Genomic DNA, 25414 nt, shown 5'->3' with positions numbered 1-25414 from the left:
AGCAATTATTTTGGGTGGGGGGCTGCTTAACAAGGTTTGGTGAGCTTTCAAGGATAGCATGGGTATCCTGCCCCTTCATAGTGAGGTGTGAGTGTATAATAGGATGTGGGTGTGTGTGGGGGCAATAGGGTATATTGGGGGGGTGTATGTGGGGGGATTGTGGGGGAATGGTGTGGGTGTGTGGCATTTGTGGGGTATCAGGGAGGATGGGTGGTGGGTGTGGGGACCTCCCTCCACACTCCCCCGATGATGCAGTCAGGTGGGGTGGCTTGTCCCTGGTTCAGGTGTTGGCGCCCAGTGCATGGTTCTGCCAAGCATTGCATATTGTGGCGAGGAGTGCAGCCCCTGCAGCCTCTGTGGCAGGGAGTGCCAGTAGTAGGGATGGCCCAGTGTGGGGAGCTGCATTCCTCGCTGCGATGTGCAGCACTGGCTGGAGCTATGTGTCACTGGGTGCCAGCACCTGTGCTGGACATAAGTGCCCTGAGCACCAGGCATGAGTGCCTTAGTGCCCCCACCTGCTGCCACCATTGCCTGCCAGGGCTGTGTGACATGGGGGGAGTGTGTGAGGGGGTTCTCACACCACTCCATCCTCCCTCACACCCACACGTTGCCCATCTCAACTCTAGCTGCTGCTGCTCCCCTGGGTGCAGATTCTGCCCTGCTGCCAGCCCCAGCTCCATGCTTCTACCAAGTGGCACCTCTGCCCCAGCCCCACCGCTTCCCTACCTGCTACTCGGAGCAAAGGAAGAGATACTGGGGAGGCCAAGCAGGTCCCCAGCTGCAGCAGCAGCATCAACTGCCCTGCCCAGAAGCTGCCTGCTGGCCCAGCTGGGCCAGGCCCTTCTGCCCACAAGGGTGGGAGTGAGATGCAATAAGGTATGTTGGGGGCATGTGTATATATGGACAGAAGGGCTGGGTGGGGGTACAATTCATTGGTGGGTGCTGCAGGCCAGGTGAAAGTGCCTGGGAAGCTGAATCTAACCCACAGGCTGTATTTTGCCCACCCCTGATGTAAGCCCTTCAGCAAAGGGGCCATTCTTTTCTTTCTTGTAGAGCATCTGAGGTGCTATTAGCTGTCTAAAAGTGAATACACGTAATAAGTATTTTCTGATAAAAAATCCCCAAGTTTTGGATTAAAAGTAACTCAAAATCCACATTTTTCCATGATTAATATGAAATACCATAATAGATAGATAGATAGATAATGATGTTTCATTTTAATCATGGAAAAATGTGGATTAAGTGGGGTGTTATCTGAAAACTGGTGATTTTTTTAACAGAGAAAACCAGGATCCCTGGTAATAAGAAAAACTGCAATAAAGAACAATTTTATAATTTTTTCTGGCTCAGTGGCTTTAAAGGTGATGCTCAAATTCCAGATATATTTTAGCTTCATACATCTGCAGAAAAGGACCTGGGAGTTACAGTGGACAATAAGCTGAATATGAGCCGGGAATGAGCCCTTGTTGCCAAGAAGGCTAACAGCCTACTGGACTGCATTGGTAGGTGTGTTGTCAGTAGGTCAAGGCAAGTGACTATTCTCCTCTATTCAACACCGGTGAGGCCACATCTGGAGTACTGCGTTCAATTTGGGGCCACCCACTACAAAAAGGACATGGACAAATTGGAGAGAGTCCAGTGAAGGGCAACAAAAATGGTTAGCGGGGGCTGAAGCACATGACTTATGACGACAGGCTGAGGGAACTGGGCTTACTTAATCTAGAGAAGAGAAGACTGAGAAGGGATTTAATAGCAGCCTTCAACTACCTGAAGGGGGTTCAAAAGAGGATGAAGCTAGATTGTTTTCAGTGGTAGCAGATGACAGAACAAGGAGCAATGGTCTCAATTTGCAGCAATGAAAGATTAGGTTAGAGATTAGGAAGAGTTTTCTCACTAGGAGGGTAATAAAACACTGGAACATGTTACCCAGAGTGGTGGTGGAAGCTCCATCGTTGTACGTTTTTAAGACCCAGCTAGACAAAGCTTTGGCTGGGATGATCTAGTTAGAGATGGTCATGCTTTGCGCAGAGGGTTGGATTAGATATCCTCCTGTGGTCCCTTCCAATCCTAATTTTCTATGATTTAATTAAATACATATTTAAAAGGTTGTCATGAAAATACGAAGATTGACTTTTTTGCATTTTTGCTGTATTTCATACATTTACCTGCATTGTATACAAAATCCTGATGATTGTGTGAAAACAGAGTAGGCAGATCTAGAAGACTTTACTGATGGTTTAGGATTTTCAGAGCAGTCAGGGAAATTTCCAATGAAGAAATTAAAATAGTTACAAAGCAATTCCTGGAACTCTTGAAATACAATTTATCATTAATTCCAAGAACTAGTCAGTTTTACCATATGAAGAGCATTCAATGTTGAACCACTTTTCTTGAAAGTCACTTTTCTACTATTACAATGTATTTAAGAAATTCCATCTTTTCATTTCGGCCATAAAAAATAAAACACTGCTTTTCAATAAGCATTACTTCAAAGGCACACAATGAAGATGTTTTTAATACAGAACATTTTACAAAACACAATGCATTACTAGAAAATTTGAATCATGTAAGTTTTCTATTTGGAATTATGGCAATTAGAAATAATTTGTTTTAAGGTAGAATGCAACACCTTTCAGTGTATTTCTGTATAATTCTGTCCCTCTATAGTGAAATTGCAAAACTTTCATTGACTTCACTGGGGCCAGAATTTCACTATGGTGTCTTCTTGGCATCTGTGGGTGGAACAAGAGCATACCTGGTAGAAGCAAAAGTGGGCTAAAGGACAAACATTACTTCTTTTACATGATCTTCTAGTGTCCTGTGAATTCCCTTTTACTAGAGATATATGGAGAACAAAGACAGTTGGAAAAGTAATTGTTGAAAGCAAATACCATGTAGATTTCCTATAAAAAAATCTAACTGAGGTTTATTGTTTCGTGGACTCATCTATGGTTGTTCCACTACACCATACACTCAGGACTTTAGTGTCTCTGTACCTCTCTTGGTTTTTTTTCTTTTATTATTCTCTGAAAGACAGAGTTTGGAAAGAAGATATCTTAATCTAAACTAAAACACAAAAGGAAGTTTAATTTCTTTTAATCAAAATATATTCTTATTAACTGAATTAGATAGTACCAATAGCTAAGCTTATGCCATATTTTCTTGCATATAACACAAATCTTTTTTCCAAAAATCCATTGCTGGAGTTTGGTATGTGCACTATAAGTTAGAAAATATTGTAACAGCAGTTTCTAAAAGTCACACCTCTGTGAAGGGAAAGCAAATTAATACTACACGTGCTGTACAAGGAGTAGCGCAATGACCATGTTTTCAGACCCACTGAGAGCTTCAGGCCCTGAACATTGGTTGAGGTGCCGAATGCCAGTGTGGAGGACCATGCAGGGGCAATGCTGAGCCCCTAGGACCTAATCCCAGTGTGGGGGACTGGAAGGGGGAGGCACTGGGCCCCAATCCCAGTGCACAGAGAGCAGTGCCAGGCCTGCAATATCAAGTCCTGGCATGTGGGGGGTAGGAAGGGGCAATGCTGAGCTCCCAAAACACAGTGCTGTGGCTTGAGGCAGGGGGGGCCAGTGTCAGGTCCTCAGTGCTCAGTTCTGGCGTATGGGGCAAAGATGGGGTAGTGTTAGGCTCACAGTCCAACCCGGACCTGTGTAATAATCTATGTCACAACTGCTTAATTTATTTATGAGAAAGGGATACAACACTGTGTCATAGGCTTTTTTAAAATCCAAGTATGTGACATCTACCTCAACTCCTGCTTCTAAGAATGTTGTGACCTGGTCATAAAAAGAAACAAGATTAGACAGATAGGATCTACCTGCTATGAAGCCATCCTGGCTGCCCTTCAGCATTATTTTTCCTACTGAACTCCCACAAATGTGATCCTTAATAATTTTTTCAAAAGTTTTCCCAAAGATAGTGGTGAGGCTAACCAGCCTATAGTTACTGGGTCATTCTTTCTCCCCTTCTTGAAAATAGGGACCACACTGGACCATTTTCAGTCCTCTGGGACCTGTCCTCAGCATCATGAGTGCCAGCAGTTCTGCTGTGGCACTGGTCAATTCCTTCAGCACCCTTGGATGAAGATCATCAGGGCCTACTGACTTAAACACGTCCAACCCCTCCAAATGCCCCTTCACTAGGTCAGTGCTAACTATTGGTGGGTTGTAAGGTTGTTGGTATAAAGATGTAAGGTCTCTCCCCCCAATTTTGCCAGTACATAAATTGTAACCAGTGCATAAGTGGCTTGGCAGTTAGACAGCCATGCAGACAACCATATTTGAATGCTTAGACAACCAAAGAAAAAAAGGATCACCTTAACCCAGTGTTTTTCCCCTCACTTTTTAGATGCCTGACTTGATAGCTTGAGATGTGACTTGTAAAAGTGCTGGATAATGAAAACAGCAACTGAAGTTAATGGGAGCTGTGAGTGATCATATGAAATGCTGTACATTATGCTCTGAGAAATCTAGTCCCAGATCTTTTAGACTGGGCATACAAATTGGTAGAATCTTTTCACTTTCAATAGTTCTTTGTCTCAGTCCTCCCCACAAAAATGGAATGACGACAGCCCCTCATCTCAAAGTGATGTGTGTGCAAGGCTTTCAAATTAGCTGTTGTTTACTGTCTTACAGATTCTTTTCTTCTCCCTTCACTTTCTCTTTTGGCTTCCCACTTCAAGGAGGAGGCGTGATTCTCTAAGTATCTTTCCTGGTGTTGTTGGTTTCCTTAGATACCAGATCTGTTACTTCCTCATCAACGGTTGCACGCATTTTCTAATCATAGCCATTTTATAGGTTTTGAAATTTTCTTTTAGTTTCATGATATTAAATGACAATTCATATTATAGTTACAAGTATAAATTATAAATGTGTTTCATTAAATGTCAGTGGGATGAAGACCCTCATTAAGAGAATGAGGTTACTTTCAGATTTAACGAAATTTATGCCTGACTTGGTTTAGAAGAAACCAATCTATAATAAAATGATCATTTACAATAGAAGAGTAAATGGGTGAACAAAGCTCAGTACCCTACAAACACAAATAAAACTCAGGGTGTTTCTGTTCTTCTAAACTTTTTTTTTTTTTTTTTTTTACCATTTAAGCATTTTGAGATAATTGGATAGATAAAGATAGAAAAATAACTTGGACAGGTCCATCTACATAAATACCTAGGTAGCTGTGAGTATTGTTATATCTGAGTGCATTGTAGAATCATTGAGAAAGAGGGCTGAGAGCTCTTGGCTACCATCATGAGAACTCATGCAGGTCAGGTGAGGTCCTATATGATTGGGAAAGGGCACATATAGTGTCCATCTTTAAGAAAGGGAAGAAAGGGGATCCAGGGAATTACAGACTAGTGAACCTCACCTCAATACCCAGAAAGATCATGAAGTGGGTCATCAAGGAATCTATTGTCAATCACTCAGAGGAAAATAGGTGATGATCAGGAATAATAAGCATGGATTCATGAAGAGCAAGGCATGCCTGACCAATCTGGTTTCCTTCTATAAGGTAGGAGGAAAGCAGTGGATGCAATATACCTTGATTTTATCAAGGCTTTTGACATTCTCTCTGCAATGAGATGTGCCTCCAGGGGCGGCTGTGGCACCCATTGGTGGTCACACAATGCCCACTCTCCTACTTTAGGTCCCCCAATTTGGCCTTCTTCTCTTTCCTGGCATCCCTTGATATTCAAGCTAATATATATTCTAGAAGCCTGTCTTCAGAGAATTGGAATGTGGCCTTTGTTACTTTGCTCACCTCTGCTCATCATCAGGATGCCAATCTACCTAATCTTCACACTTGTTGCCCTGGGCCCCTGACTTCGTCTTGCTCCCACTGGGCCCCCAACCCTGCCTAGGCTTCAGGCCCTCACAGTTCACCAGGTCCTGGACCCTTGCATGCCTCTATCTGGAGTTTAGCTCCTCATAACAGAGTGCCTGCCAAACACTCTACCCAAGGGCCTCCTCTTCCCCTTTAAGCCACTTCAAATCTCACAGTTAATATAAACCACAAACCGAAATGAAATATGCAACTTATTATTTTCTCTGTTTACAGCTCCCCATAGAGCTCCTTTGACTTATAGGGATCTAGGCTACACTGCTTTCTTCACCCTGTGTTTGAGCTTATATGGTCCTTGACTACTCCCCATCTGGTCACCTAACCTAGCTTCTGGAAAACAGGGCCTACATGCTGCCAATCTAAAATCTGCCACAAGGGCTCTCAATTCTCTTCTTAGATTCTTAGAGCCCTGCAGCTAAACTTTCCACAGGGCTTCACTCCCTCAGCCTGGCTCCTGCAATACTGCTTTCTTCCTGCACACTAAAGTACCGTAAGGTAGATGCATAATTGGTTTGATTATTGTGTTCAATAAGTAGTTGTCAATGACTCAATGTCTAGTTAAGAGGAAGTATCAAGTGGGGGTCTACTATTGTTTACCATCTTCATTAATCACTTTGATGATAGGACTGAGTGCCTGAAAATTTGGGTGGAACTGCAGACACCATGGGCGACTGGTGCCTCCTGAGTCTGGGGGGCACCAGCAGAGGATGACCAGGGGAGGTGGAGGAGGGAGTTCCCTAGTCACCGATCACAGTGACATCCCATCAGCAGAGCCAATTACAAGGGGGCACAAGTGCTCTCTGTGCCCTGCTACCAGCTGGAGCGCTCGCTCTCAGGGGGGGCACCAGTGCTCTCAGGGGGTAGGAGCACGTGCAAATCAAAGGAAGTGACTCTTTTACACTATTCAGCACACCTGGAGCACTGTGTCCCATATTTGTTTCTCACATCAAGGTTGTAGACAAAATGGAAAGAGTCTAGTAGAAAGCGACAAAATGATAAGGGGCCTGGGAAACATGAACTGCAAGGGAAAGCTGTAACCGATAGTATTATTTAATTTGGAGAAGAGAAGATGGAAAGGGAATTTGATAACAGTCTTCAGCTACCTGATGGAGGCGGCCTGTTCTCTGTGCCCATTAGGGACAGGATTAGGAGCAATGGACTCAAACTGCAAGAAATTTAGGTTGGAGATGAATATCCTCGTAGTCAGGAAATGCCTCAACCATTGGAACAGGCTACCTTGAGAAGTTGTGGAACCTCCAACCCTAGAAATTTTCAAGAGCTGGTTAGAGAGACACTTGGCTGCGATGGTTCAGTCAGGGATGCTCCTGCCTTGAACAGAGAGCTGAACTAGATGACTTTGTGGATTAGGGCACTTTCAGCCCTACTTTCCTATAGTCCTATTTTATTATTTCATGACATTTGTATTGTAAACTCATGTGAGATATAAGAATAGAATACAGGAAATGAGACTCTTTAGTTTAGAATGGTAAATAATATGCAAACATAAGAAAGGGCTGATCTACAAGGATCATCTTTACTAAAAGCCACCTAGTTAAACATCTTCAAGGGTATCAAGATAGTTTATATTTATTGGGGACTGACAAAAAAAAAACTCAGCCAAGAAGTCTCCCAAATCACCCACACCATAGCCATTCCATCCTTCTTCTACTGTGCCCAGAGTGTGACTGATGTACTGTAAAGTGCACACAAATTTGCCACCACTGGAGGAGCTACACTAGTGAAAGATTCTGTTCCAGCTCCACAAAGCAGCTGAGGGTGCAAGCACCCGGAAGTCAGTAGCAGTTTCTGCAGGGGTAGTTCAGATCAACTGCAGAGCTTGGGAACAGGACTCAAGGTGCCCTTCTGAAGACAGTTAAGCATCCCTTTCCTTTGCCTCTGTCTGCAGTAGGTATGAGTGTATAAGACAGACAGATGTTCACCATGAACTACACACATTTATGAGCCTTGGGTAGTGGGTGTTATGGAGCAGAGAGAAAAGTTTTAAGCCTGGGAGGCACGTGCATGTAGGAGATAGACCATGTTTAGAGCTGGGAACTTCTGAAATACAAGGAGGACCCAGGGAAGCTGAGAATTTTTTACTTGGGAATATGAAGAGCCACAGATACAAAATAAAGAAAATCTCTTGCAAGCACTTCAAGCACTGAGTGATCACTGAATACAAGAGGTGTCAGGCTGGAGGGGATTTCTGAACATGAAAGGGTCATAGGGAGGAAGCCAAAGGGGTATAAGTGATTTTGATTCTAAGCTAAGAAGGGAACAGATTAGGCAGCAAAACTAAGTACTTGTAAATCAAGCATGAGGGAAAGAAGTGGGTGAATGGGATGCATCGATGAATGAAGAAATGAAGTGGGTAAAATACTGGTGTGGAAGAATGAATGCATTTGTTTAGGAGGTTAAGGGAGACAGACTGATAGCAGAAAGGGAATGCAGAAAGAAAGAATTTCTCTCCCATAGTTCTTTTAATATACCCTGAAAGGAGGAAGGTATTTTATTCCTCACTTCTCTGATTTTCTTTCCTAGCAAAATGCTGATGAAACCTCTGCCTGTCAGTGTTCTAGCTTTTCACTTGGCAAATGTGAGTACTCAGGAGAAAGAAGGCAAGAGATAGTGGCCAAAAAGGGCCATGGCGAGCTCTGGTTTCAGCAGCTCTAAAAGTGGTTCTTGAGAACTTAAAGCCAGATTCTTTGCCATCTATTGGGCATGTAAGTGGACTAATGTGTCTAAGGGTGCCTATACATGAGGAGCAAGGCTGCTCTGATTCACTGTAATTACAGCATGTCAGAGCAGACTCAGTTAACTGAGCACGGTAATTACCACCCTCCAGCAGACTCCAACATCTCATCTATCAGCATCCCTGCACTTAAAAGGGTGGTGGGGGCACTTTAACTAAAGCTTGTTTCATAAGCTTTAGATAAAGCACCTCTGCAGACATTTCTAAGCATGGGGCTGCTGATACAGCACTTTAATTAGAGTGGCTCTTGCAGCCCCTCTAATTAAAACACCTGTCATCCCCACCCCCAGAGCACGTGTATAAAAGCCCTAAATTGGATCTTATGCTACCCAATTTGAGCCTCTAAGAAACTCTCAATGCAGAAGTCTCTTCCTCCTTGCTTCTCTTGACTTTGAAGTCTTAAGGGTAAGGAGGCAGTGTGTAACAAGTTGGTGAAAGAATGGATTTTCAAGGATTTGAGTAGGACGAAATGTTAAACACAGTTACCTAAATCCACTTATGCACATAAAAGGTAGAATAGAATCTAGCCCCTGAGGCTGATATTTCAAAACAACTTCTAAATTCAAGTTGACTAATGCATCTGCTTTCCTAATTATTTATATGCATCTTCTATGCTGGAGAGTAGACTAGGATTCAGGGTTTATATCAGTAGTGCTACAGTGATGTTGTAATCAGGATAGTCCAGGAAATATGCAAGAAGGCAAGGATTTTTTGTGGGTGTTATCTTCTATTGGACTAACTGTATGGTTGGGAGTTGATCCAACAAAAGAGATCACTCACAAAAAGCCTGCTCTCAGGGCTTGTATTAGTCATTTTCTTTTCTTCAGCAGAGGAAATTACTAATATAATCCCCAAGCAGTGCAAGATTAATTAACTGTCCTGTCAATTTATATACACACACCAGATGACATTCCTGGCAAAAGAATATTCAGAATTTAGAGAAGTGTTCAGGAGCTAACTTTATCCAATAAAGTATGGAAGAACTTCTTTGTGGATCCTATTCAACCTAATGCTCAAAGGATGAGATAAAGATAAAGTGACCAAACACCAATTCTGGAAATCAATTGTGAATTCTAAAACATTTTAGAATAAATATGAAACACCAGTAGGCACCAGATAATATTCAGGTCAGCTGTGTCAACTTTATCTTTTTCATCATGGATGATAAAAAGGAAGGTATTATTATAATATACTTCATCTCTACTAATGCAGGATTATTCTCAAATATTTTTACCCTCTGCTGAAGAAAAATAAAGAGTGGCAAGGGGCCTGATCCTCCCCACTGTGATGCCTGCCTCTTCTATGGCTGGGGGGTGAGGAGTGAACTATCAGAAGCCCCAGAGCTGTGAAGGGTCCCAGACTTTTTCTCCATGGTGGTGGTAACCCCTGGGTGGCACCCACCTGCTAGAGCTCCATCCAGGCAGCCCCAGGGGGTACTGCTGCCACAGAGGGAAGGACTGGGGCCTCTGCAGCTCAGAAGCTGCTCAGCCAGTTAACAGCTCATTTCCTTGCTGCATAGGTTAGTACCTACCCTAGTTTTCCTTCAAGGAATCCTCCCTCCCCATACAATCACTTCCTTCTCAAGAATCATCTTCTTCGCTTCCCCGTTCCTGTCCCTTTATATCCAGTCAGCCAATCAACTTCCCTTCATTAATGCTGATTGCCTGGTTTTCTCTGATAAAAAAATCCCCAATCTACATTTTTCTGTGATTAGAGTGAAACACCACTAATATATATATATATATATATATGTGTATATATATATTAGTGGTGTTTCACTCTAATCACAGAAAAAAATGTGGATTTTGGGTTACTTTTTTAAATCTGAAAATTGGGAATTTTTTTATATCCAAGACGACCAGGATCCCTGCTGATTGCCTGCCAGCTGAGGCTCCTTATTATGGGCAGCTTCTTGCTCACTGGCTAATTGATCCAGGCTGCTAGCTTGCAACCTTTTACATAGTCCCTTAAAATAAATGAAGTAACTGTGTTAATAACTTGATTTTCAAAGCTGCTAGGCACCTGCAGCTTTCATTCATGCCCATGGGGTTTAATAGGTGCTAAGTCTTCTGGAAAACAAAGTAACTCCGCTTCCTTTAAAACAAATTGCAAGTATTTGCAGAACCAGACCTTTATTTTGCCTTCAGTTTTAACATCCTATTTTTTTTTACTGAGGGACATAAAGATGCAGTAAGGGAAAGTTGAGATGTAGACTTCCAGATCAAGTCTACAATGATTTAGGCAGTGCTAGGGAGCACTGCTGTGAAAACATGCCCTGTCCTGCTACTTACAATTTACACATGCTGCTTGCTGGAAAAAACATGAGGTAGCTGATCTTCAATGTGCTCTAACAGCAGCTACCTGATGTTTTTTTCTGCATGAATCCTGGGAGGAGGAGCGAGAAGGTGGGACATGTTTTCACAGCCGCACTGCCTGCCAGTGGCTGATGCAGTGTAGACTAGTTGCCTTGACTCTCAGAAGGAGTTAGAGATGGTACCTGAGGAGACCTAGAAAGTAAAAGAGAAAATCTAAAATCTCTTTTCCCTGACAGAAATCACCTTTTGGTCATATGCTTGGGGTAGAGGAATCTTCTCTATTTTATTTATCTTCTATAGTCATTCACATGTTTTAAGAGTTGCCTGTAAGAAAGCGGTTCATTTAGAAGCATGCTGTGCACATTTGTGAGGCCCAGGTCCTGCCATTTTAAACCAACAGGATGCTAGAGGCACCAACAATAGTCAAAATTATTTTTAAGTGGTTTTATAACTGTAGGTTTCCATTGAATCTACATTTCTGGCTCATGGCTAATAGAACTGAAACTTCTGAATTATTGTAGAGATATAGTGAAAAGCTGCCTTTCTTTGGAAAACATTCTTTTTTTTTTAAAAAAAAAGAAGAGGGTGGCAACTGAAAGGAGGTAAAAACAGCTAGTTTATTCTAAGGCTCTGCAGTCTTCCACTTTGCTCAAATTTGCCATCAGAGTTACAGCACTAAGGAAGTCATGCTGCTGCTGCTTCAAATACTTTGATTGCTGTAATTGTGCTAAACACAAAAAAGCTACGTGACAATTTAAATACCTGTTTTCAGCTTGAAGGGATTTGAAACACTGGACACATTTAACCCCAGAAATTAAGTTTTCTAAAATAAACTCATCTGAATTTTAAGTTTACTGGCATTACTGAATTCTTTCTATTGTCCACTGACACTGATGTGCCCCGAAAATTGTCTGCAAATGCAAATTATAAGCACAAGTTCTAGCGAATGTCCATCAATGAAAAGACTTCTAAAACAAAGTCCACCTAGCCTATTCAAATCACAGTATAAAAACCTAAGTAAATTACAGTAAACCCAAGCAATCTTTTTGAAAGATAACAACTTGAAGTATGCAGAATATATTTTCCCTGACAAATTTCAGCGTATTCCAAATTATTTGACTGTTTAGTAGAAGAAATTGGGTGGGGGTGGGGGGGCACAAATGACCCCTTTGTGAGAGAACTGTGAAGACATATTTGGAAAAGTCATAATTTTACTGAAGGACTGCATAAACAATAATATATGTGCTACGTGACATTTTTCTGGGGCTGTATTTGAAACTTGGTGTCAGGTTATAAGCCCTTCCAAGCCCATCCAAAAAAAGGAGGCAAAGTCAGAGATCTAGGGTAACTAAATATAAGAGCCAAAGGTCCCAGAAGTTTGACACATAAGAATCTTACCCATAAGGCAATTCATGAACCAGTGGTTCTCAACCTTTATAGATCCGAGGCATCCCCTGTCACTTTGTCTTCCATGCTCTGGTTTATATATAAAAAGAGCATCTATCCTGCTTCTCATAATGCTTGAGCAAAGCTTGAGTTTTCTATGGAGTTACAATAAAAGCAGTTACTCGTTTCTGAATTCTAAGCAGCTAAAATTGGTCCCACCTTAAAAATTCAAATGATGATTCTTATGATTGTGTTGGGCCCTGGTATCCTGACAACTACAAATTATAAAAAATAAAAACATTGTACATGTTTGGTTTGGGCTCTGGGGTTATGGCATTATTATATTAATTAACAAAACAAAAATGTATAATGTGATAACTTTTATATTACAGTGGTGGGAGGCCAGGTTCACATCATGCTTAGACAGCCTTCCAAAGAGCCCTTGGCCAAACCAGTGTACATTTCTGTGTGATTTTCTAGGGGCACTTGTATATGTGACGAAAGTTAGCCATTTTTGCAGTTTCATTGCATCATGCTGTACAAGTGGAGTGGGGGGAGGTGTTATGATTTAAAGGGGTTTGCTATACCGCAAACTAAACCACATTCACATGTTGTTCAGTTTGCAATGTAGCTATTTATAACACTGAAACCTTTGACAGCTTGCCCCCCCCCCCCGCACTGGGAGATGTGGGCTGAAGGCAGAAGTGGTGAGGGTCCTAATCCTTTTTTTTTTTCTTTGGAAACTGTCCATGTCTCTCACAAGTAGCGGGGTGAGCTGCCAGTGGGCTGAGCAGTTCCTGAGCTGCTGAGGACCTTGGTCCTTCCTTTGGGGGTGGCAGCACGCCCTGGGGCTGCCTGGGCAGGCTGCTAGTGGGCGGGTGCTGCCCCAGCTCAGGCTCAGGGAACAGTTGGATTGAGCTGGGTGCTACCTGTGAACTGGGAAAGCACCTTCCTGCAAACAGCCTGCCCAGGTGGCCCCAGGGGGTGCCACCACCATGAAGGAAAGGTCTGGGGCCCAAAACAGCTCAGGGGCTGCTGGCAACTCACCTGCCCTGCCACAGGAGAGGTGGGCAGGTTCCATGAGAAAAAAAAAAAGGATCAGGTCCCTTGCTGCTTTTTTAAAAAATGTTCTCAGTGGAGCTTGTCTGCATGGGCTGCCACCAGGCCATGCAGCCCCTGAGCTGCAGAGGGGGCCTCGCCCTTCCCTCCACAGTGGCAGTTCTCCCCAGAGCCACCCAGGCAGGGTGCTAGCTATGCAGGTACTGCCCCAGCTTGCAGGCAGCACCCACCAGATCCAACTCTTCCCCAAGCTTGCGGGAGGAGCAGTGCCTGGTGGACTTCTAGTACATGGGCTCAGGGAACGTTTGGATCTAGTGGATGCTGCCTGCAAGCTGGGGCAACACCCGCACAGACAGCTCCATGTCTGGGCGGCTCTGGGGGTACCATTCATGCAGAGGGAAGAACCAGGTACCCTGGCAGCTCGTGCAGGCATGCTCCACTAAGGGGGGGGAAAAAACAGTGGAGAAGAGTGTGAGCCTTTTTTTTTTCCCCCACGGAGCCTGCCTGTCTCTCTTGAAGCTGGGGGGTGAGCTTCCAGCAGGCCCTGAGCTGGAGGGGGCCCCAGACCTTCCCTCCATGGCAGCAGTGTCCCCTGGGTGGCACCCTGCTGCTAGCAGCCCACCCAGGCGGAGGGAAGGACTGGGGCCCCCCACAGCTCAAGGTCTACTCGGCCCACCAGCAGCTTATTCCCCTGCCACGGGAGACATACATAGGTAGGCTCTGTGAAAAAAAAAAAGAAAAAAAAAAGGACCAGGCCCCTCATCATAACAGTGACAGAAGCCCCTAAATTGAAACAGCGGGTTTGTAATCATTGTCATATTGAATATAATGGTTGGAATTTTTGTAATAAATACCCATTAGCCCGTTTAGAAAAAAGGCAAGGTTTATCTTCTTATCTAGGCCATTGATTGTTTTTGCCTACGTGCTGAATGTCTTGATTCTGAATTTTATCTTTAGAGGCCTTGCAACGAACGTGCTGAATGTCTTGGTTCTTGAATTTGATCTCTAAAGGCCTTTAACAAAGTTAACCTAAAAGCGACCCTTAGGTAACCATTCCGAGAGATCAAAACCTAGGGACTTTTGGAAAGGGGTTGGCAAGAGGTCACAGCAGTGATGTGGACAATTTCCCAAAGAAGACCCAGGAAAGGAATCTGTTGGGTTAAAGATCTGAGCCCAAATTTGGGAGTAGTGACAGGTTTGGGTAGGAGGGGCCCAAGACGGCAACTCACCCAATAAAAACCGTAGCCTACAGTCCCAATTTGGAGGTAACCTTGCTTGCAGAACACCGAAGGAAGAATTGCAAGTGTAGACCGGATCAGACTGATCACCTGAACCACACTCTCCGTGAACAAGAACTCCAGTTCACGCTGAAGCGTGGAGCACCCGAGTGGGACCGAAGGAAGGGGACTTGTTCTTATCACTGCTGAGACCAACCCTAAAACCATAACTAAAGAATGAAAGTATATCTAGGGATTTGGTTTCTTGGAATTCTAGGATTGTAAGTATACCATAAGAAATAACCTTTACTTGTAATTGCAGTTGTTTTTGTAATACTAATTCTTATAGCATTGTTTGGGAAGGATTTCTTAAAGCTAAGCAGTGTTATATGTGTAGCAAGGAATTTTACAATAAAATTGTGTTGTATGAACTAAGTGTGCAATCATTGTGAAATCATGCAATTAACCAAATACTCCCCCAGCCAGGCGCATCAAACGAATCAGTAAATTGTGTGGGATCTTTCTCTATTCCATAACCCACTAGAGACAATCATCACAATTAAAAGTCCACTGTTTCAATTTAGGGGAATAAATCCTTGTTACATGTCCATGCACTCATTTTCTGTTTCTTCCTGCCATCCCCCACACAAAATGACTGTCCTATCTTGTGTTAAGATGCTTCAGCAGCCAATCCTAAGGAAGACAGGGCTAAGCACACCTCACCTACCCAAGGGCTGACACTCCAGACCCTGAAGTTCACCATAAAGCTGCTCTGGATTTACCCCCATGTCTGGTCTCTGGTTTGCTGGAAACCAGGGACTCTAGAGTGGGTAATGAGAACAAGCCTGGAGCAGTCTCACTAGTGAACATCCAGCTCTAGAGGATTTCTGTAGACTGGAGTGAAGACAGGGTGTGCTAAGCTCTATGCCCCTGGAACACATTACCATCTCAATATAGATAGATCCTAAGCTAACAGTTGGCTAATCTCTCTCCATCTCCTACACATGTCTCCAAGCGTGGCTAGATTAAATTACGCCACTTGTAAATTATACTGGTTCTTCACACCAAACCAATGTAGATGGGTATGGGCAAACACCCTACTTGGAGCAGACCGACAATGGAAGAGACAGCACTGCTCTGGGCCCCACAGCAGCTGATACTATGTGGCCCTATCTACATGTTACACTTAAGGCATGATTAACCAGTTATCAGGCTTTAAGTGGTCACTCAGCCACTCATTCAATTAATGGCATAATAAAAAGAGAATTAAGCTACAAAGTTATTCCGCAAAATGTGTAATAACTTTGTAGCTGCTTGCTATCATGCTATTAATTGAACATGTGGCTGGGAGCCCCATCAGCTGATTGGAATTTCCAGCTGGGGGGGCTCATCCTCAGGCTCCCAAAGAACTACACCTGACACAGTGTACCAACTGCAGGCATCCTTCATGCACCCCTATGGCTGTGAGACCATGTCAGCTGTAGTCTGCCTGCCATGGGGACCCCTGGGGCACCCCCAATGGCTACGAGCCCAGGGCAGCTGATGGGCTCCCAGCTGCAGGCGCTTGCTTCTGGCTGGTGCTCTCCCTGCACTGGCAATTAGGCACAATGGGATCTGATTCCCATTCTGGTCCCACAATCATGCTTCCCATGCATGAACATGTTTAGTTCCATAACCCTGACAGAGAAAGAGAGCGGTCTAACAGTTACATTAGCTCTGCTGACACTCAAGTAGCAAATCCTTCTATTTAAGATAGTATAGTTATGCAACATTTTACCACCTATAAGTGATGCAACATAATGAATTTTCCAATCTTCCCAGGACCTAGGACAGGAGTAGTTTCCAATCTGGCCTCTCCACACAACTCCATTCAGGAAAGAACGTTACTGTTTCCAGTTTGCAAAATATTATCCAGTTTGGAAAATATTATGCCCTCTGTGCTGTCCTGTCTTGCTGTCCTCTACAGATAATTTTGTAGAGCAAGGCTCACAAGGTGTCAATATCTTGTTTACAACACAGTATTTTTTCTGCTGGCACGGTGCTTTGTTTCCCCTGGTCCTGGACCCCTCCTCCACCTCAATTTTTGTTGGCTTTCCTGAATTAACTTTTCTGGAAAGTGTGGGTACCAATAGATGTGAACATAATTTGCCTTTCATTTACACTGCATATGCACTTCCTTACTAATTTACACTCTGCATATACTTTTCCTTACTAAGAACCAATAGATTACTTCTGAGTCATGTAAAGCAATGCAACCTCTAACCTCACAACATGGGCAAATATGAGGTGTTTTAAAATGAAGTTCAGGTTTGTGAAACTATAAAAACCTATACAAAATTATGAAATTAGTAAAGCCTCTCAAACCAAGTGCTAAGTTTAGTCAAGTAGAACAATCATGATTTTTTCTTCTCACCTACACAAGGAGATTTAAAAATATCTAGTGATATAATTTGAAAACAGTGGATTTATAAATTTCTATTATATGCTGTTTGTTTAGGGACTGCTTCCTTGTTTTTGTGTCATATTATAGAAGAATTTTGTGCATTCTTTACACCATGGAGAGTTTTGTGAACCTCAGATGAGCAACTTTTGAAATTGTCCAAACACCATATGTGATCACTCTAGAAAGTTAGACAGAGACAGCCTGGGGGGCTCTTAAAATATACTGGAATGTAATGAACAACAATAAAACAAGAAGGGCCTGCTCCTTTTTTTAGGGATAACTCATTAAAAACAGCTTAAATCCATTTTAAGTGAGAGGAGAATATAGCTTACCGGCCAGGATGACTCTTGGTTTACTAAGGTAGAATTAAATCTTATGATGGATCTTCATTTAATTTAACCATATCTATTTGCTGTAAAACTTGAAGAGGGAGAACATGTTTTTTGCAGTCTCTGCTGTTATTGCCTTAATGGGATTCCCTAAATATTGTCTGGTCCTCTGTGTGTCACTTTGGATGGAGACGCCTTCCTCTCTCTCTCATTCAATCTATTCATCACAAGCCAGCTAAAATAATCTTCTGTTTTTGATGCTCTGATGATATCTCTCTACCCTTCCTTGGCTCCCTGTCTTTCCACACCAGATTTAATCTTGTCCTCAGTTTCAAGGTGCTGCACAATTCTTTAAGACATAAAATATATATATATACACGACCTAATTTTCTGATTTCACTGAATCAGACAATCTCTTTTGGAAAAAGTTATGATTACAATGTTGGCACCTCCTTTGCTGTGATTAGTCAGATGTATGTCAGAGCTCTCAACTAATGATCAAATTTTCTTGTATAAATGAGAGTCCATGACACTGTTTCTTCGGTATTGTGGTACCTATATCACCTACACTGAGCACAAAGCACAGAATGTGAAAAGAATATTGTCAAAATAAATTAATGCGAAGAACTAATTAAGACCTCTGCCTGTTTGCTGAACACAGGTGTAAATAAGTTTTACAAATTCATGTCAAAATAAAACAGATGAATATCATTTTTTTAATGCCTGTAGATAACAGAAGCAGCTCTTGTCTTCATATTAATCTTTCAACTCTGATATTACTAATGCTATGTATTGAAAGGAATTAAAATCCCTGGATAAATCCAGGAATTACTGATATTAGCATTAGTTCAGATGTTAAAAAACAAAACAAAAAAAAGTGCTTTACTGGAAGAGTAGTGCATTAGTTCGACCTGGCTCCACAGTATCTGTATAGATCATGAATTTCAGCGGGGCTTTTTGGTGCCTTTATCTAATAGCTGATTCAATCGAAAAAGCTCTACTAACGTGCCTGATGTATACAGATATTGGGCAAGCCAGGTCCAAGTAACTCATTGCCTCTTCCGGGCATGTGCTGAGCTCTACGTAGGAGCACACTGAATTTAAAGTAAAGTGCCATTTTGGGTCTTTTTTAACATCTGTAAGCAGCCTTAATGATTAATTGCATGTTCCACACATTTGTCAGGGAAGAAAAATATACTCATTGGGGGATAGAAAGGCAAAAGAGAAGGAATGATTTAAAAAAAATCAATACCTTAATTCTTTTGGATTCTTAACATGAGAGATGCAATAAAAATACAATGCATTTAATATAATTAAAAGGATAAATAATTTCCAGCAGAGTTGATGGGAAAAAGCAACTTACTTAGTTGCGGGTTTGTGTGCATCTATCTCCTTTCTCTCTCAGTGTTACGAACCCCTCCCTCAGGTTTGTGTGTTTCTATCTCTTTTCTCTCTAGGTGTTGTGAACCCCCTTCCTCCCCTTCCCCTTCCCCCCTCCCTTCACCCCCAAGCTTAGTTGGCCAACATTGTATCTCCTGTAACCTGGTTGCGTTCCCCTTCTCACCCCCAACCCTCTATTGTTAGTCCCTCGCTCGGGCAATCTGTATTTCCCTACCGGCTTTGTCATCTTTTTTTTGGATTCCCAATCCTAAACATTGACTAATAAAAGTCAATCTGGTGCTCAGATTTTTTATACCTATGGCTGCATCCAGACAAGCGCAGTCTTGTGGTATGTGGTGTCGCCTAAAGCCAGAGCCTGGCCTGCCAGGGCCATGCTCCAGCTGCTCGCAAGGCTTCAAGCTGCAAGAGAGACATGGCTGCAGCTTCCCTGACCCCCAGGACCGCAGGTAAGGCTGCCGGGGCCAGCAGTTGCTGGCCCCAGCCTCCCATATAACACCTAGGGCAACCTGCCAGTGCCAGAGAGTGCGTGGCATGGGCATTCCCCAGGGAAAGGTAGCAGTGACACAAGGAGCGCTGTTGCTTCTTGTCCCTGGGGAACCAAACATCTGTGCTCATCTGGGCCCAGCCTATGAATCTTAGAATGTTAAACTATGATGGCAGGAGAAATTCAGGAGGGTATAAAATTATAACACACTGCAAAAGCTATTAAAACAGTATCAACAGCAACAGCAGAACAAGTTGGTAAAGTGGGTTCCTTAACATGCATTTATGCTGAATTGATCATACTAACATGGAATCACAAACAGTATTTTAATGACAAAACAAAACCAATATTTTTAATAAAGGCCACTCAAGGGAAACAGTGAGTACAAATATCTAGGGACCACAGGTTATCTTTGGGAGTGCTTAAAAGAAAAATGCAATACATAAAAAGTCATTTTAGTGGAAGAAAACTTCTTTGTAGTTAACATTATATTCAGGAACCCATTCTGAGATGGACTATAAGTCAAAGCCAAAATACTTCATGCCACTAACTTTTTATATTGGTATTTACTACCATTTATGAAAATTTTGAGAAAATGAGTAGGTAGATTCTGAGAATAATGATTCCTTTAAAACCCAGTTGAAAGTTTACATTCTTTGGGCCATCTCTCATGTTTCTTACATACTTCTTCTAATCTTTGCTAAGTAATTCATTGGATCAAGAACTTTTTGTACCTTCAATGCACCTCTATTGTTAGATAACTAACTGGTTATATCCATAGCCCCATCACTGAATATCTGAGGTCCTCTCAAACTTTAACAGATTTAATATTCACAGTACCAACATGAAGTAGGAAAGCATTTCTTTATTTTACAGATGTGCAGCTGATTTGCCTCAGGTCTACAGGAAATCTATGACTGAAGTAAAAAATTAACCTAGGTTTCCAATCCAATGCTTTAGTCATTAGAAATCAGGTCCAGTCTGATGGAATTTAGGTGCCCAAGTTCCAAAGAAGAATACAGATTGATCCTGCTCTAGTGGCCAAAAAACACATTAGGTGTCTAAAATTAGCAGTGCCTCCATTTTGGACTGCAAAACTCCCTACATGCCTAGTTTTAGGTTTCTGAATATGTTTAGAATTGATACATTTTGACTACATAGGTATTTATAGAGTTCATTGTGACTTAAAATGACTCTGAGGAGGCATCTAAACTCCATCTCAGTTCCTTGGAATCAACTCCATTAGCTGCCCTTACAGCATTCCTGACCAGTGGCAATGCATAGGGGGTGCACGGGGGTGTACATGCACCCCCTGAGGGCGCTGGTGCACACCCTGATGGCTGCGCTTGCCACTTAGGTGATGGGCAGGGAGGGCAGGCGGCAGCACTGGTGCCCTCCCTGTGAGTGCCAGCTGGAGAGCAGGGCCGTCATGTGAAACAGCTGCGCTCTCAGGTGGTGCATGAGCACCAGCCGGGGAGCAGGGCCACCAGCAGAAGCAGCTGTGGCCATTTCCAGAAGCATGATGGCTGCTTTTTGGTTAGTGAGATCGGGTGTGGGAAGATTCCACCCCCCCCGGTCAGCACGATCAGCTGTGGGGGGACCCCTCCCCCCCACTGACTGGTCGCTGGGGTGGGGGGACGTGTCCCGCCTGACTCAAGAGGCAGCAGTCGCCCTTGTTCCTAATTCACTAATGGAACTGAGTATATCACAAAGCACAGCAGCCACAGCAACTAAAAATGTATAGTGTTCAGCTTATATACAATAGCCTGGTGGTTCAGCTCATTCTTAAGAAGTGGAAAATCCAGATTCAATTCACTTCTCAGCCTGCAGTGATTCAACCCCTCATTTCCAACAGAAGTATCCTAATGGCCTCTTCAAATCATATTTCAGAAGGTGAGTGACTGTACATCCAATAACATAGAAGTTGTGAGAGCAGGGAGGGAGAAGGAAGCAAGAGGGGGCTTGACTATAGGCCAGAGACAACAACACATCCCTGGGAAAGGAGTTTTGGGTGTTGATCCTCACTCCCAGAACTATTTAAGCACTTTACGTAGGACAGTCATTGGATTAAAAAAATAGAAATAGCCTTCATATAATGGACTCTGAGGGCTCTCACATATAGGGATGTGCCATAACTGCCCATAAACAGTAGACTACAAAGCTGCTCCCCCATTGTTGTTTCTTCCTGGCACCCAGGGCTCTTGCATTCTTGGCTGCACAATGGCCCAGCTTTTTCAACATGAGGGGTGGAGAATGCACCTGCTCAGCCTATTCTGTAGGCTTGTTGTAGGTCCCTTTTATGAGAAGTGGAAAATGGGAGTTTGAATCCTGAGGCTATGGAGGGAATTAAACCCTAGTGTCCTACTGCCTAGCCACTGTTCTAGCTACTAAGCAGTTACAGGAAAGGAAGTTAAGGAGGAGGGAGAAAGCACCATGTCAATTAGGTGCCAATCTTGAGAAAAGGGGCACAACATTCTGGACCTTGAGTGAACAGTACTATCTAACTCTATTTACAACAAATGCTTTTAATCTATTGCAGAGACTTTAAATATATAACCTATTTAAAACTGCTCTCTTGTTATTTAAGCAATGGTGCAATTGAACAAAGTTATACAGCATGAAATGACTAAGTGTATGCATTTATTAGATTTTTAGAGTGTATGTTCTTTGGGCTGGAGATCATGTTTTCCTTTGTATCTGGAAAGCACACAATCTGGCTGGAATGTTACCATACTTTACAATAATTAATTGCATTTTTTTCTTTGATTTTTCAATAGCCTCCTGCAAGGCAATAGATCACTGGAAATCCATTAGATATTGCACAGAAGAATGAAGTCACATCAATCTATCAAAACAAGAAAACTACTAACTGAGCTGCAAGGGTAAAAAAAAGCCACTGTATCAGCTGAAGCATGAGGTTCCAGTTCAGTGGAACTCTATTTATCATGTACTTTTGCAACTCCTAAAACAGAAGGATAATGCAGCACTGCAGTGCCTGGACAAAGACTGACTAGGTAAGTCAGATGCTATTTTGACCTTATTCAATGGAGTTTTCACAATCCATTTGGCTGAATTTTCTCCACCCACATATGATTATCAATTGAGAACACAGTGCAAATGGTGTTTTGGTAGGCTAGATACATTCACACACTGTGAATTTATACCTTTGTGTTGAACAATTAATGGGCGTGCCCTGAATAAAAGGCACAGGCTCCAAGAGTGTGACAAGCTAATGCAACTCTAAAAATGTGCAATCACCCAAACAGCTCGTAAAAGGAGTTTGCCAGCCAGACACACATAACCAACAAGTATGTGTACTAAAGACTGAACATTATCAAAACCATGCCTCAGCAGATGCACATACTATCAGATTGCAAGAGTGTTTTTGGTTTTATACCCTGTAGTAAGGCAGGTTCACTAACATGCATCACTCCTTATCATGCAAAACTGAACATTTCTAAATAAAACCTGGTGCAGTTTTACAGTCCTGTGAAGAAAAAATTTCATTCATAAACATATTCCTTACCTTAGTTCTACATCTATTAACAGATCCCCATGAAACTAACAATATAAGTTTCAAAAGTTGTTTTGTTAGACTCTATATAATTCCCTTGCTGTATTATGAATATTTTAAAGATAAAAATAGGGATTTGGGTACAGATGTGTTTAGTATGTTTTCTGAGGGTATGTTTTTTAGTGTATTTTATAGTCAATATGTGAATATTTCCTCTGTGTATTGAGTTGTTGCTGTAGTTCAGGGGTAGGACTGATTTGTAAGCAAGGGTTTGTATATAATAAATTATTGTTTAAATTAGTTGTTGTAATAAAATGATATCTTAAGCACCTTGTTAATGACAACATAGGATAGCCTTTTTTTTAAAGAATACATTTTTCTACCCTTATAACTTTGGTCAGTACCACTTTCTTTGCTAACCGATATTTTAGGAACACATGAATCAGGACTTGAAACAAACAATGAGTTTAAGGAAACTGATAGCTCCTGCAAGTGGTTTCTTCTCACCACACAGTCACTCTAAGCCAACAGTCTAATGTTGGTGCTTATACAGCTTGATTTATTAAAAAGCAGTGTTGTACCTGCAGACATGCTGGAGCTCTGCCTTGAGGTTTATTCACATCAACAGCCACAAGCTGCCACCCTCCTGCAGCATCTTCATGGAACATCTTAAAGGGAAAATACTTGTCAGAAGCATTTTACTTACTAATAAATAAGGAGCTGCTCATATTCTTATTACTGCTCTTTGAAAGAAAGAGGGAAATGGTTCTTACTGTTCCAAAAAAGGTAATAGCTTGTCACTTTTTACTGAATAATGGCTTCTAGTATAAAGAATTTCATTCAGGTAACGGAAAAAATTACTTATGTTTCCATAATAACTAGTCCTGTTCTATAGGACCTACTATACTAAGCATACTAACTCATCCAGATATTCTATACAACACCTGAGCTGAACAGATCCTCTCAGAAATGACTCCTCACTTATTCAGCATATTCAGAAAACCCCCAACCATTTTAGGTTACTGAAAGGAAATTCTACAGTGAGTTGTTTTTTTTTAATTTAATGATAAATCATTCCATGTGCTTTTTTGTGGCAAAATTGTCACATCCCAGGCTCAGCTTCTGATGTTCATCACACTAATAGAAATACAGAGTAACACCATAAATAAAAGCCATGTCTACACTTGTGCTTAACTTCAGAGTAGACTAATAAGCTGTGGAGCAAAGTGTCACCATCTACATATGGTATTAATCTGCAGTAAAGTTATTAACACCACAATAAGATAATATTGTTGGGAACAGTATTATTTTATGCTGAGATATTTTACTGTGATTAAACGTACATGTAGACACTGACCATAGGTGTAAATTGTACCCCGTTAGCCCAGCTAACTGGAGGCCAGACTCCTGCCAACAGCCTAGCCACATGGCTCTGCACTTTCAGCGTCCTCGTGTCCCAGTCAGCTCCTGTACCACCGCGCCTGCACCCAGAGCCTAAGGCTTAACGGCCCTGGAGTAAACTGCTCTGCCCTGGCTCAAATTGCTGTTGTCCGGAGCACAAATGTAGACGTTCCACTAGGGAGTAGTTTACTCCAGCTCAAACTGCTCTGGAGTGTATTGCTTCAAATTGATTACATGTGTAGATGCACCCAAAGAGAAGTAGTTAACTGTGTTACTCTTAAGTCAGGCAGAAGGCAGGGCAGGGTGGAAACATAGGGCTTCCTTATATGTGGAAGCACCACAGTGCCGGGCACCTTGAAAAGCACCCAGCAATGTGATGTATTTGTATAAGTGGTGTAATGCACATCAGTGAGAAGAAAATGGTGGAGATGTACATGTGAAGTAAAAACACCTCAGAGGTGTTCAATTCATCACATATACAACCACACACAGTGCAGCATAGTGCATGTCAGGAAGCCCTCTGCACTGAGTGAGTTCAGTGCAAGTTGAAGGCTTTCAAGCACATCACAAGATTCAGCCCATTTCTGAGGGCTTGATCTGTGTCTGAAAACCTGAGGTTTTAAATCTATTCATTTTTTAAAATGCATTTTTGATTAAACACTTGGATATTCTTGTTATTCACATATAAATTGAGTCATTATTATGACTTCTGCTAAGTTTGGTGCTTTGTTGATATGTTATTCCAGTGATTTCCACAGTCTAAGTGTAGTTGCCTCAAAACTTGGCTCTGTGGCATGTGGCTGGGTGGGTGTGGGTTGCGTATGGCTGGGTGGGTGTGTATGGCGTGCAATAATACCTTACCTGTTACCTCAATTAATTAATTGAGTCTGCTCCAAAACAGCACCTCTCCTGCATGTTGCATGACAAAAAGGTATGTGTATAAATGTCCTTAGAGACTACCTAATTTAGAAAATAAGCAACATGAAAGCTTATGCCTCTCTGAATAAGTCTGTAAGGTGCCACTCTGCCCTGCCTTCTTCATCAATGCACGTACTCTGGATTCACTGTGTGCAACTAAATATTTGGAATAATATCCTGGCTCCATTGAAAAATTTCAAATACGCTCCTATCCTTTAGAAAATTAAACACGTCGGATTAACTGACTTTTGGCAGTAATCACGAGACAGATTTGGGTTGGATGGTCTAAGGCGACCTAGTGATCGATGGGAAGCTGGGTGACAGCGACCA

General features: G+C 42.3%; 1 protein-coding gene across 3 annotated transcripts in view; it reads right to left on the bottom strand.

Annotated features, from left to right (window-relative positions):
* The window catches only part of NALCN (sodium leak channel, non-selective), a 451383-nt gene that overhangs the window by 262571 nt on the left and 163398 nt on the right, over positions 1–25414 (bottom strand). For all 3 annotated transcript variants that reach the window (XM_019529699.1, XM_019529701.1, XM_019529700.1), the window contains one exon: positions 23347–23433. In XM_019529699.1, the coding sequence (XP_019385244.1) occupies positions 23347–23433 (87 nt within the window). The remainder of the gene's footprint in view (positions 1–23346; positions 23434–25414) is intronic.

The sequence above is a fragment of the Crocodylus porosus genome, unplaced genomic scaffold, assembly GCF_001723895.1.
Source record: "Crocodylus porosus isolate Cpor-Errol unplaced genomic scaffold, CroPor_comp1, whole genome shotgun sequence".
Taxonomy (NCBI): Eukaryota; Metazoa; Chordata; order Crocodylia; family Crocodylidae; genus Crocodylus; species Crocodylus porosus.
This window is presented reverse-complemented; position numbering and strand designations above follow the sequence as displayed.